The 12,273-nt window shown below is 47.5% G+C and overlaps 1 protein-coding gene across 7 annotated transcripts in view; it reads right to left on the reverse strand.

Moving 5' to 3' along the window:
• Nucleotides 1-12,273, reverse strand: part of GATA4 (GATA binding protein 4) — a 78,390-nt gene that overhangs the window by 7,797 nt on the left and 58,320 nt on the right. For 4 of the 7 annotated variants that reach the window (XM_081495583.1, XM_081495584.1, XM_081495582.1 and 1 more), the window contains exon 3: nt 603-769. In XM_081495583.1, the coding sequence (XP_081351709.1) occupies nt 603-769 (167 nt within the window). Of the gene's footprint in view, nt 1-602; nt 773-12,273 lie in introns of all 7 variants that reach the window. The other 3 variants (XM_081495580.1, XM_081495581.1, XM_081495578.1) reach the window with 1 other exon arrangement.

Below are 12,273 nucleotides of genomic sequence, written 5' to 3' on the forward strand. Positions count from 1 at the left end.
TATCCTAGAGACATCAAACACTGACTTCAAGAGAGGGAAGCAAGCACCAGGGTTTATCCCCTCTGTTCTTCCTTCGCTATTATCTGTGAAAGCTATTGGTCAAAATTAAATCGTGGTAGAAATGACCAGGAAACTAGGAGCCAAAAACTTGCTTCTATCTCCTCCCCAGCTACAGGGCCCAGCACACCCTCACATAATCTTTGGGTTTGTCAACGGATCAACTGAAAACTGGGTAAGTCACAACATAAAAAGCAAGAGTCTGCCTTCCTCATGGGGTTGACGTGAGCGCAGGAGACACACCACACAATGCAGGCAAGGCTTAGCTTTTCTGAGCCTCACTTTTCACTTCTGCATAATTAAGGGGTTGAATTAAATGGGCTGGACCATGCTCACAATTTAAACTAACTCTGAAGGTGGAAGAAGTGACTCTGCCACCCACCCAATCCTTCAACCTGCACCTTCTTTGAAAGATAACTTGAAATCCCAGATTCGAAACCAGGAACTTCCCACTGAGGCTGAGGCCGAAGCCAGGAGCTGAGAGAGGCAGAGAAGCAAGCCCCCTGCCCCCTGCCCTGGCCACGCGGCACCTGGCCCTGGCTTACCAGGCGGCGCTGGGGCTTGATGAGGGGCCGGTTGATGCCGTTCATCTTGTGGTAGAGGCCGCAGGCGTTGCACAGGTAGTGTCCTGTCCCGTCCCGCCGCCACAGAGGGGTGGACATGGCCCCACAGTTGACACACTCTCTGCCTTCCGAGAAGTCATCAAACATATCTACTGGGTGGAAAACAACACAGAGGATTAGCTCTCTGTTTATGCCCAGAAATCTCACATCGGAGAACCTAGAGACCACAGAAATAATGGCCTTTCCTTGCAAGGAGTGGAAGACAGGTCACCTTGGGATGCCACGTTATTCCTCACTCTGCCCTCGCCCTGGAGAACCGGCTCCAAGGCCCATCCTGGGGAATGGACATTTTACTGCCTGCATCACAGACTCAGCAGGGCTCTCCCTGGTTGTGAGAATGGGAAGGGAGTGCGGCAGAGACCACCAGTGCCTGGATCTCCCGCTCCTTCAGGGCTGGGGTCTCACCCAACACTGAGTTCCACTCAAGACCTTCTTTCTCTCTTTTTTCCCTTTCAGAATTGAGATTTCAGTTCCTTCTCAGTAAAAATATAGTAAATATTTACTTCAAGAAAGTTAAATGCTGCAATGTGTGAAAAGAATATAGCAATCACATGTATTCTTATAACTCAAAGATCACCATGTTATTAAGTTTGTTCTATTACATCCTTTGTAATACTTATTGACATAGCTTTGCCTACTTGAGGTCAGGCCGTATCATTTTGAGCCTGTCTTTTCACTTCATATCAAAGCATTTTCCCATATTAGAAATTCTTCAGAAACTCTAGTGTATATTATCCCATCACAGAATTACACCATCCTTTATTCTCATTGAATTTTTACTAAGTCATTACCCAGTTTTTTATTTTTTTAGACACAGCTCATTCTGTAAACTACTGGTTATTTCTCAGGATATTCCCCTAGATATAGAATTACTGAGCCAAAGGGACTCTCTTTTTTGAAAGTTCTTGAAATTTTCAAACTTCCCTGCATGAGAAGGTTGTAATTCATTTTTCTCATTTCAATATCTGTATGATTATGCTATGTCATAGTTTGACATTTTTCTTGCTTATTGGAACAAAGAAATAAAGAAGCATATTATGAGCAATGATGCCTTGGAGTGGAACCTGTCCACAGGAACGTGGCGATCCCTGCCACTTCCCTGCACTCACTCACATGCCCCTCCCTCCCCATCACCTTTGTCTTCCATTGTCTGTAGAATTTTAAAAAATATTTACTTATTGATTGATTGATTGATTGATTTGGCCATACTGGGTCTTAGTTGTAGCATGTGGGATCTAGTTCACTGACCAGGGATCGAACTCAAGCTCCCTGCATCGGGAGCTCAAAGTCTTAACCGCTGGACCACCAAGGAAGTCCTAATGTCTATAGAATTTAACAATTGACACATTTCACTCGTGTCATCCTGCTGAGATAGGTTGGGCCAGTTTTCTTATTCCCTGTTATCTATATAAAGCCTGGCTGAGAACTCCCAGAAGTCTCTCTGACTCCATGTGTATTGCTTCCTATTTTGAAAAATTTTATATTCTTTCTAATTTTCTGTCCCTAAATACAGCCACTCTGGTGTCCAGATTGTTCTCATCCTACTACGAGAAGCAAGAGTGGATTTTTCTCTAGTTCACAGGGAGACTTGAGGAGGAGGGTAACTCCTTTCTCTGCCATCAGGACTTAGACCCCTTGCCCTGGGGGTTAAGGTCTCACATTCCGCCAGTTCTGTGGCCCCACTACCTGCTCTAAGGGAACATGAGCTAAGAGAGAAAAGGATGGTGGGGGGCCCTCCCCCCAACTCTGGGTACACAAACAGTCATTTGCACCTGCAAACAAGTAACTGTGAGTCAACAGTGTGCAGGTGTGAGGGGCTGTTTGCTCAGTCTGGGGAGCTGAGCACACACAGTCACAAGAGAGGCTATTTTTGCACCTAGGTCACACTGAGAACCCTCCATCAAGGTCACCTGCCTTCAGAGCCCCACATGACACGACGACTCCTGTACTCAGCTTCCTTTCCCAAACCCGGGGGAGGCATGAACAACCTGCACGTCACCCTCCACCCACCACTGCCACCCCACCCATGCCTGGTTGCCCTGCTCCCTTAGCCCAGCCTTCTGGTGAGAGGGCTGGAGAGGCCAAGGGAGCTCATAAAAGGCCCTCAGACCAAGGAGAGGCTCTTGCAATGTCTTCATTTGTAGCGTGTTTGCAATCAACACTAGATGGCGCTACAGCCTCAAAATTGATACTTGTCATTACGGTCTAACTCTGGACAGATACAGCACCTTCCCATTCCAAACCCAGCACAACTCAATTTTTTTTTTTTTTTTCAGGCCCAAATGTGGCCTGAATAGGAAAACGAACTCTTATTTAATTACCATCCAGCTTTCAACACTTTGTGGCCAGTCTTGTATACCTCCACCCACTTGCCCTGATTTTTTTTAAAAGAAAATCTCAGACTCTCTGCCATTTCACTCATAAATATTTCAGAACGTGCCTCTCACAGATAAAGATTCACACTCTCTTCCTTTTAAAGATGAGCAAACCAACCTCTTTCCTATGTTCTGGTTCATCTAAAGAAGGCTGCACAAACAGAGATCTCTCAATCCATTCCTCTTTTTTTGGAGGGGACATTCCCTTTTCTCTTCACACTTCCTGTTTTACATCCCAGACAGGGTCTCATCCCAGGAGCCTCCCTAGCAGTTCTGGTCTCTCTGCTGGTTACTAGCCTGACGCGTTGAGAACACAACACCAAGGTTTGCCTTAGAAACACCTTCTCACCTGCCACACAGAATAGGTTACACAGTCAAGCAACTATTTTACAGGCTGGGGAAAGGCACTGGAGGTTGGCAAGTATGCATTTGTCACTGACAAATATTTACTGAGTACCTGCTATTTAAGCACTCTGATAGAGGTCATAGGAGCTATGAACACTAATGCCCTGGTTGGGCAAACTGGGCCAGAGTATCAGTAATGAGTAACAGTATAATGAACTCAATTGGGCCATGTATCTTTAAAAAAGAATTTTTTTTTTCGGCTGTGCTGGGTCTCATCGCTGCACAAGGGCCTTCTCTAGTTGTGGTGAGTGGGGGCTACTCTCTAGTTGCAGTGCACGGGGCATACATGGGCTTCTCATCACGGTGGCCTCTCTTGTTGCTGAACATGAGCTCAGTTGGTCCACAGCATATGAGATCTTCTCAGACCAGGGATGGAACCCATGTCTCCTGCGTTGGCAGGCAGATTCTTTATCACGGAGCCACCAGGGAAGCCCTGGGACACCTATCTTAAGCAAGTTGGGTATTATGGTGGCAGAGACTGCTTATCTAGGGTAGAAGGCGCAGAAGTCTGACCCAGATTGAAGAGTCAGGCATTACAATAGAAGCAAAAGGAAAGCTGTTAAGGACAAGCTTCCTAAAAGCATCGTAAAGGTACCGCATCTCCCTACAACCTACCACACCTCCAAATGGGTAAAGTCTCCATGCCTTCTACCAGATCTTGTCATCTGACCTAGTCAGTGGGATGTTACACAATTGTAAATAATTATGACGAAGACAACCTAATGATAGAGAAAAATGCCTACCTCTCATGTTAAATAAAAAATGCAACCTGCAAAACATCCTATACACTGTGACAGCAACTGAGACCACCAGGAAGGGGCTTCTATTAGGCTAAGAAATTGTGTGGCTTTTTCATTTTTAAAAGCATCATTCTGAAATGTTATAATTGCTTAGCTTTTAAATATGATAAAGAAATAAGAAAAAAATTTTTGATCATCTGCAGCGACTCCTACTATGCCATGGGGGAAGGGACCATTTTATTCTCTTACATCTGACACAAGCAGGAACCCGCTGGACTGAAGAAGGGAAAGAAAGTTCAAACACTGCTGCTTAGCTCCCACTCTGGGGGAGGTGGGAGGCAACAGGCTGGGAGCCCCAAACCAGCATTAATATCTGTGTGAACCTTGGTAACAACCACCTCATTAGATAGACGTGCCCTGGGTGGAACTTCCCGAGGGCAAGTGGGCAGCAGCCTGATTTCTAAAGAGGAAGGCCATGGCCATGGCCTTGACTTTCAAAAGCCCCACCTGCCCAGTGCCAGGCATCTTGGGATCTGGACCAACCACTTAGAAAGGCAATGGGAATCCAGCTCTCAGAAGTAGGTCAGTGTTACCCCACATTCAGAGGAAAGACTTGTAATAAAAGTTGTAAAGTACTTTGCAAATAAGAGGAAAAAAACGCACAACAATGGCTGTAAAGAGGTCTGCAAACACCCCATGAGATAACAAGGATGGGTTATTGTCAGGGCTGGAGGGGTTGGGAGAGAGTGGGAACCACCAGAGAGAAACTTGGGGCTGGGATTGTGGGAGAGGGAACAGACAGAAGAGCTAGATTTGGGAATCTGAACTTTTCTCAATTGTAAGGTGTATCACTCTTAGACTTGACCCAGTTTGAGACTCATAGGCAGAGTGAACTTGCAGGCAGGTTGACGGGTCTGGGGCTGCTCCTCGTGGGAACTCTTAATTCATGATCATTTTAGAAACCAAAAGCAGAAAATGAATTGAGCCCTCACCCCAGGAATGGGGATTTAACTCCTCACTTCCATCCAAGCCCAATTAAAAAAATGTTTTAAAGGAGGGGCGCAAACCCAGCCTGGTTTGTTCTGCATCCAATTTATTAATAGTACGGATATTCCTAGGAATTAAGGCAGACTACGCCCACCCAAGTGCCTGCAAGAAAAATGTGGGCCAGGAGGTTGAAGGATCCCACCCTGACTTCCCCCATGGCTAGCTGACGCAAACACGGGCTGGGAGCTGACCTCTCCCGGCCGGCTCCATCAATCTTGGGGAACCCACCCACAAGCTGGCCAGCAAGTCAGGGCTGGGAGAGGGGCTGACGGGAGAGGAAGAAAGGGGAGGTGGTGGGGAAGTGAGAGGACTCAGAGACTGGGATCACAGTTGGCAACATCCACTGGGTATTGCGAGAAAGCTGTTTTGTCTCCCTACAGCCAGAGAGAGAGAGCTCAGGCTGATGGACTTGGCCACGTTCATGCCAGCCGCTGGGTCGGAGCTGCAAAGCTGGCTCTGCTCTGCTGCAAAGGTGCTCCTCATGACTTCCCTGTTCAGGGGGGGCTTCCGCTTGCTGGGTCTTGAGCCAGAGCTGGGAGGGAAGAGACCCTCCTCTCCCTCAGTCCTCAGATGCTGAATCCATCAGGTGCCTGTGTTTCTGGTGGGGGCACCAGAGCCCAGATATATGCCATATGTGTGTGTCTGCTCTGCTTGCCTTTGAAGCAACTGCTGGACATAGAGATATATAAGGCAAAGTGTAAAACGTGGAAGTGTTAGCTGCTCAGTCGTGTCCAACTCTTTGTGACCCCAAGAACTGTGGCCCACCAGGCTCCACTGTCCATGGAATTCTCCAGGCAAGAATACTGGAGTGGGTTGCCATTCCCTTCTCCAGAGGATCTTCTCAACCCAGGGATCAAACCCAGGTCTCTTGCACTGTAGACAGATTCTTTACTGTCTGAGCCACCAGGGAAGCCCATATTAGGCAAAACTGGGGCAAAAATCTCTGCCCTAAGTTGTCTTGATCTAGCTGGGGATGCACAACTCAAAGCAAATAATTTTATTAAATGCGACAAATTGCAATGAAGCCTGGGCTGCATCACTAGGCCCACCCCTCACCCCCACCCCCAGCACATCTTCAGCTGTCCCAGGTCACTCTGCAGTCTACCTGGGGAGGGAAGACACACAAGCAAAAGGGAAATTACCCATGCCCAGGGCACCAATTCAATGGTGCAAAATCAAGGCCAGAGTGGGTGTGAGGCCAGGTCGGGTGAAGAGTGGAGGGGCCTCCCAGAGATGGGACAGAGCCAAAGGGGCTTCAGGACGTCCAGCCCCACCCAGACGTCCCCTGCTAAACCCCAGCCCCAAGTCCTATCCAAAGTTCAGCGGAGATTGTGCCTGGATTTCCTGACAGGCCAGGCTCTGTCCCTGGGCCGGCGCCTCGGTTTGAGGCAGCAAACAAATCCCGAGGTTTTGGGGCAGCGACTGAGCCTTCAGTCTTCTGGGCTTCGTCAGGCCCAGCCAGTGACAGGCAGCTGGGCGGGGAGGGCAGACACAGCTCAGGCAGCGACCGGCTGGCTGGCAGGATTAGAGCACCTATTTTGGAAGCTCCTGCTAAACAGAAGCGGTTCCTGCTGGGCTGGGCTGGAGCTGCCCTGCGGAGCGGGAGCTGGGGGCCCACCTCTGAGCACCCAGCAGGGCACGCGGGAGGTGCACAGACAGTACCCACTACATCCCAACCCTGACCCATGAGGGGCAGGATAGCTTTAGAAATTTACAAACAAGGAAGCTGAGAAGAATCTGTATGAAACATTTGACCCACTACATTTCTTTTTCTTTCTTTCCTCTCTTCCTACTTTTTTTTTTTTTTTGCCACGCCATGTGGCTTACAGGATCTTAGCTCCTGGACCAGGGATCGAACCCATGCCCCCTGCAGTGGAAGCACAGAGTCATAACCACTGGACCCCCAGGGAAGTCCCTGAACTACATTTCTTAATAGCCACTGAGTAATATGAGAGACCGTTAAACTTTTCTTCAGGTGAATATTGTAATTGTATTGGAAATAGATTTCCACCAACCCACATACATACTCCAGTAGCAGTTACCTAGGAGCTTGGCTTTGGGCATGAGTTAAAGAATGAGTCAGGTTAAGAAAAAAATCACAAGCAAGCAAGGACATCCTGAAAGGAAGGAACAAAAGCACCAAAAACAGGGAGGGAGAGAGGAAGGAAAGGAGGAAAGAAAGAACAACCTCTTGCTATGATAGACTAGGGGGAAATATTTGCAGCATGTTGCCAAGAATTAATACCGCCTAATATGTTTTGGCCACCTGATGCGAAGAACCGACTCATTGGAAAAGACCCTGATGCTGGGAAAGATTGAAGGCAGGAGGAGAGGGGGATGACAAAGAATGAGATGGTTGGGTGGCATCACCGACTCGATGGACTTGAGTTTGAGCAAGCTCTGGGAGTTGGTGGTGGACAGGGAAGCCTGGTGTGCTGCAGTCCATGGGGTTGCAAAGAGTCAGACACAACTGAGTGACTGAACTGAACTGAATATGTTAAGAAAAATGACACATCACACAGAGAAACACAGAGAAAGACTCCGTGGGGCAACCAATGATAACACTGAAGGAGCGGTGGGAAGAGACAAGCCTTTCCATTCTGTGGACCAACTGATCCTTTCTTGAAGCTCTACAAACTCCCAAGTATCTGCCTCCATTCCTACTTTGTCTGCATTCACAGCAGGGGCAGAGTGGGAGGGAGGCCCAGAAAGAGATATGTTAGTGGGGTTCAGAGAAGTTTAGTCTTGTCCAGTAACTAGAGGAGCTCAGATTTCAACCCAGACAGACTGGCCAATCTCTTAACCGTGGGCCTAGAGTTCCACCAGGTCCTGCCAGTAGATGGGTGGCTTGACCATCTTGCCAGGGGCCTGATTCTCCTCCCAGTAGCAGACAGTGATTTTTCAACATGAGCAATTAAAAAATCACTGTGTGAAAGACAGTCATGACATGACATGTTAGCAGCAAGGACCACAAGAAGTCCAGCACCCACGTATGCCTGTTTACCCAGCTCACCCGCATCACAGAAGCATCTCAAGGCACATGCATTTCAATGCCCTTCAGCACACCAGCTTAGGAAATGCCTCCTGGCCTGCCTCTTTGTTATCCTCAAGAATCCCCAGGTATAGGGATATAATTACAGTGTAAAGATTTCCCCATGACTGAAGGGGTAGTCACTAACAAGGGAGAAATTTCTGGGAGCTTTACAATTATTTATTTATTTATTTATTTGGCTGTGTCTTTGTTGCTGTGCAGGTTTTTCTCCAGTTTCGGAGAGTGGGGGCTACTCTCTATTTGCAGCGCTCAGGCTTCTCATTGTGGTGGCTTCTCTTGTTTCGGAACACGGGCTCTAGGGAACAATGGCTTCAATAGTTGCAGCACATGGGCTCAGTAGTTGCGTCTCCTGGGCTCTAGGGCACAAGCTCAATAGTTATAGCGCATGGTCTCATTGCTCCATGGCATGTGGGATCTTCCTGGGTCAGGAATCAAGCCTGTACCTCCTTCATTGGCAGGTGGATTCTTTACCACTGAACCACCAGGGAAGCCCTCTGGGTGCTTTAGAATTCACAGCTGATCCTTGGTGACCATGATGCCCTGAGCCTCCTGCATTGTGCAAGGTTAAGTCCATGAAGGATACAGACCGCCTCATGATTATCCATGGTGTTAGGTTCTGAGAATACTACTTTGTTTGCTGTATCTATAAGCTAAACACAAGTAGACTCCTGGGAGAGGGTCACCATGGCCCTTTTCCACTTGTGATGTACGGGCTTGGGAAACTGTCTTCAAAGTTTTCAAATAAACAAAGAAAGAGACACTCAAAAGATTGTGTTGTGTTATAATTTTGATTTTAAAACTTTTCCTAATGTTGATATTTTATCCTTCTAACACTAAATGATTTTTACAAACACTGTTTTGCCCAGTGATCTCCTGGTCCTCTGTGGGCTCCCCCTCCCCACCTCCTGTCCATGTTTACCCAGTGGGTGAGCTGCCCTGAGTCTTCCCCAGGGGGCCTGGGGAAGAACCCTGCAGACATGAGTGAGGACTAGCCTGGGTCTCCGTTAGCTGCTGCATCCAACAGACACCCTGTTCTGAAGCCCCCAGCCTCTAAACCTGGAACCAACGGCTCCTCCTCTTTGCCACGCCCCCGCTCCCAGGCCCTATCGGACTGGCTAGGATACCACATAACTCATCACTCACAGTAGGACACTTCTGAGGGAAAGGTGCTTGTTACTAATTATTCTGGGTTACTGTTTTGTTGTTATTCAGTTGCTAGGTCATGTCCAACTCTTCGCCACCCCATGGACTGCAGCACGCCAGGCCTCCCTGTCCCTCACTCTCTCCCTGAGTTTGTCCAGGTTTATGTCCACTGGATCAGTGATGCCATCCAACCATCTCATCCTCTGCCGCCCTCTTCTTTTGTCTTCAATCTTTCCCAGCATCAGCGTCTTTTCCAAAAGTCGGCTGTTCACAGCAGGTAACTGGCTTAACATCAGACTTATGGCCACTCTTGGCAGAACTCAGGTATAAGACCTACAACCCTGACACACTTACTCCCCTGCGGCCCCCCGGACACTCGTTTCTCTCCAGTGTCACCACCTCCCAGACAAGGTGTATGCAGAATGCAAGGAAAGAGGTGCCCAAAACTGCTCTGAACGCTGGGCTCTCCAGTTGGCCACTGACATCTCCTAGCTCCCCGGGTTCAGGCTGGGTTTAGCTTTTGACTCGGCCACAGGAGCCCTGGGTGGGCATCGGCCATTGAAAATATCTGCTGCTTCCTGGACTCTGGGTACTGAGCCCAAACCACACCCCCATTCCTTTTCTGTGCCTGGTAAGCTCTGAGCAGCCCCTCATCCTCGTACTCTTGTGCTGGCTCCTGGAGGGTGGGCACACAAGTCTTGAAAACTAGAGGAGATGTCTGGGTGACTATGTGGACATTCAGTGGAGGAAACCAAGGTCCTCTAAGCTTCCAGAACATTCTGTGACCTGATCTTTGCCCTTCCCAGCCCCATGCTGCTCTCAGGCCAACTTGAGTTGATTTTTTAAATGACAATTAGTAGACTATGTTAAGAATTTTCTCTTCCTGTAACACAGTTCAAAATTCATTAAATCAGCAGCTAATTAAGCAAGTATCTTTGTATTTGGGGGAAGAGCATTGGAGGCAGAGGGAACAGCAGTGTGAAATCCCTGAGCTCAGGGGAAATGGATGGTTAAAAATAACGTTAATACCGTGAAAGAAGCCGATCAAAAAGACCAGAGTGCATAGTTCCATTCATATGAAATGTTCAGAATCCACGGGCAAATCCACAGAGAGTAGATTAGTGGTTGCCAGGGGTTGGGGGAGAAGGAATGGGAATGACTGTTGATAGGTACAGGGTTCTTCATGGAGTGATGAAAATGTTCTCAAGTTGATTGTGAGATAGACACACAACTCTGTGAACATACTACCATCCACTGTAGTGTACACTTTAAATGAGTGAAATTTACAGCATGTACGTTATATATTACTTGCATAATGCATATTAATAAGGCTATTGCAAAATAACTAATATCATGTTTAATTTAATTTTCAAAAGCATCTCTGCCTAGGCACCAGGGGATTGGAGATATCGACTTCATCCCTTCAATCTCCCAGGATCCTCCCATTCCAATGACCAAATGCCTTCTGCACATGGACCTCAGGGCTCAGGTATCCCTCTCAGGACTCAGGTATCCACTAAGGCACAGGCTATTCTTCCCACCCCACAGTAGGAGAGAGGAAGGTCCTTTCCACAGTGGGCAGGACCAGTAAATGCAGGCACATACCTGACAAGCTAGTCAAAAGCCACCTGCCAGTCTCGCTGCGGACAAAGTCTGGTGCTGGTTCTGGCTCCCCAGAGTCCAGGCCTCCTGCCAGCCTGTCTCAGTCAACTAATTGTGCCCTGGGAGAAGACTGTGGGTAAACACGCAGACCAAACATTGATGGAGAGCAGGACATGGGTGTAGGGAGGTGGGCAACATGAGGATACCTTGGCAAGAGTATAAACACACGTGCATTTGATCTAGAAACCCCACTTTCAGGAATTTATCCTGTGGATGCATGGCACTTTCATAAAATGGCTCACGTACAAGCATAGTTAATGTGGCATTTTTTTTCTGCAACAGCAGAGGATTGGGAAAACAACTTATACTTTCATCAGTATGGAACTGTTATTAACTCAATGAGGGTGTGCTGTGTAGCCATAAAGAATGAAAATCTTTTATACGCTGATAAGGAATTCTTTACAAAATATGCCATGAAATATTAGAAGGTACAGAACAGGGAATAGAAGACTCTCTTAAAAAAGAAAAGGCGTCTAACACTGCTATATTTAAAATGGATAACCAACAAGGACCTACTGTATAGCACAGGGAACTATGCTCAATGTTATGTGGCAGCCTGGATGGGAGAGGAGTTTGGGGGAGAATGGATACATGTACATGCAAGGCTGAGGCCCTTCCCTGTTCACTTGAAACTATCACAACATTTGCTTGTATGCACACCAAGTATCTCTAGGAAGACAGACAAGAAACTGATAATACTGACTGCTTCTAGGGAGACTATAATCTGGTGGGTCAGGAGTACTTTTCAACTGTATTCCCTTGTGAACCTTTTGAATACTGAAGTATGTTAATTTATCTCCTAATTGCGATTAAACAATTCTTTCAGAGGTTAAATAAAGCAATAAAGCAAATAATAAGCCCCCACCAGCATCACCACTGTTTCATGTAGTGATGTTTTTAATTTAGAGCAGGGAAGATTCCTTTTTCTGATTTCCCATCAGAGCATCTTATCTCCCACCATTTCCCAAGCAGGTTCTCAGTCTAATTGACCTACTGTCATCTCTCAGAGCACCCCAGTTCTTATCCCGAGGTGCCCCCAAGTCCAGTCTCCTCGACCAGCTCAGGTCCCAGCCCTGGTGAATCCTGCTTGGCTTCTAATGCTAGGCTATATCCATGCACACTGCCTGTTTAGATCCTTGTTCCTTTTATTAATTAGGAAGACTGAGAAG

The sequence above is a fragment of the Giraffa tippelskirchi genome, chromosome 1 (genome assembly GCF_054371585.1).
Source record: "Giraffa tippelskirchi isolate mGirTip1 chromosome 1, T2T-mGirTip1v1.2.pri, whole genome shotgun sequence".
Taxonomy (NCBI): domain Eukaryota; kingdom Metazoa; phylum Chordata; class Mammalia; order Artiodactyla; family Giraffidae; genus Giraffa; species Giraffa tippelskirchi.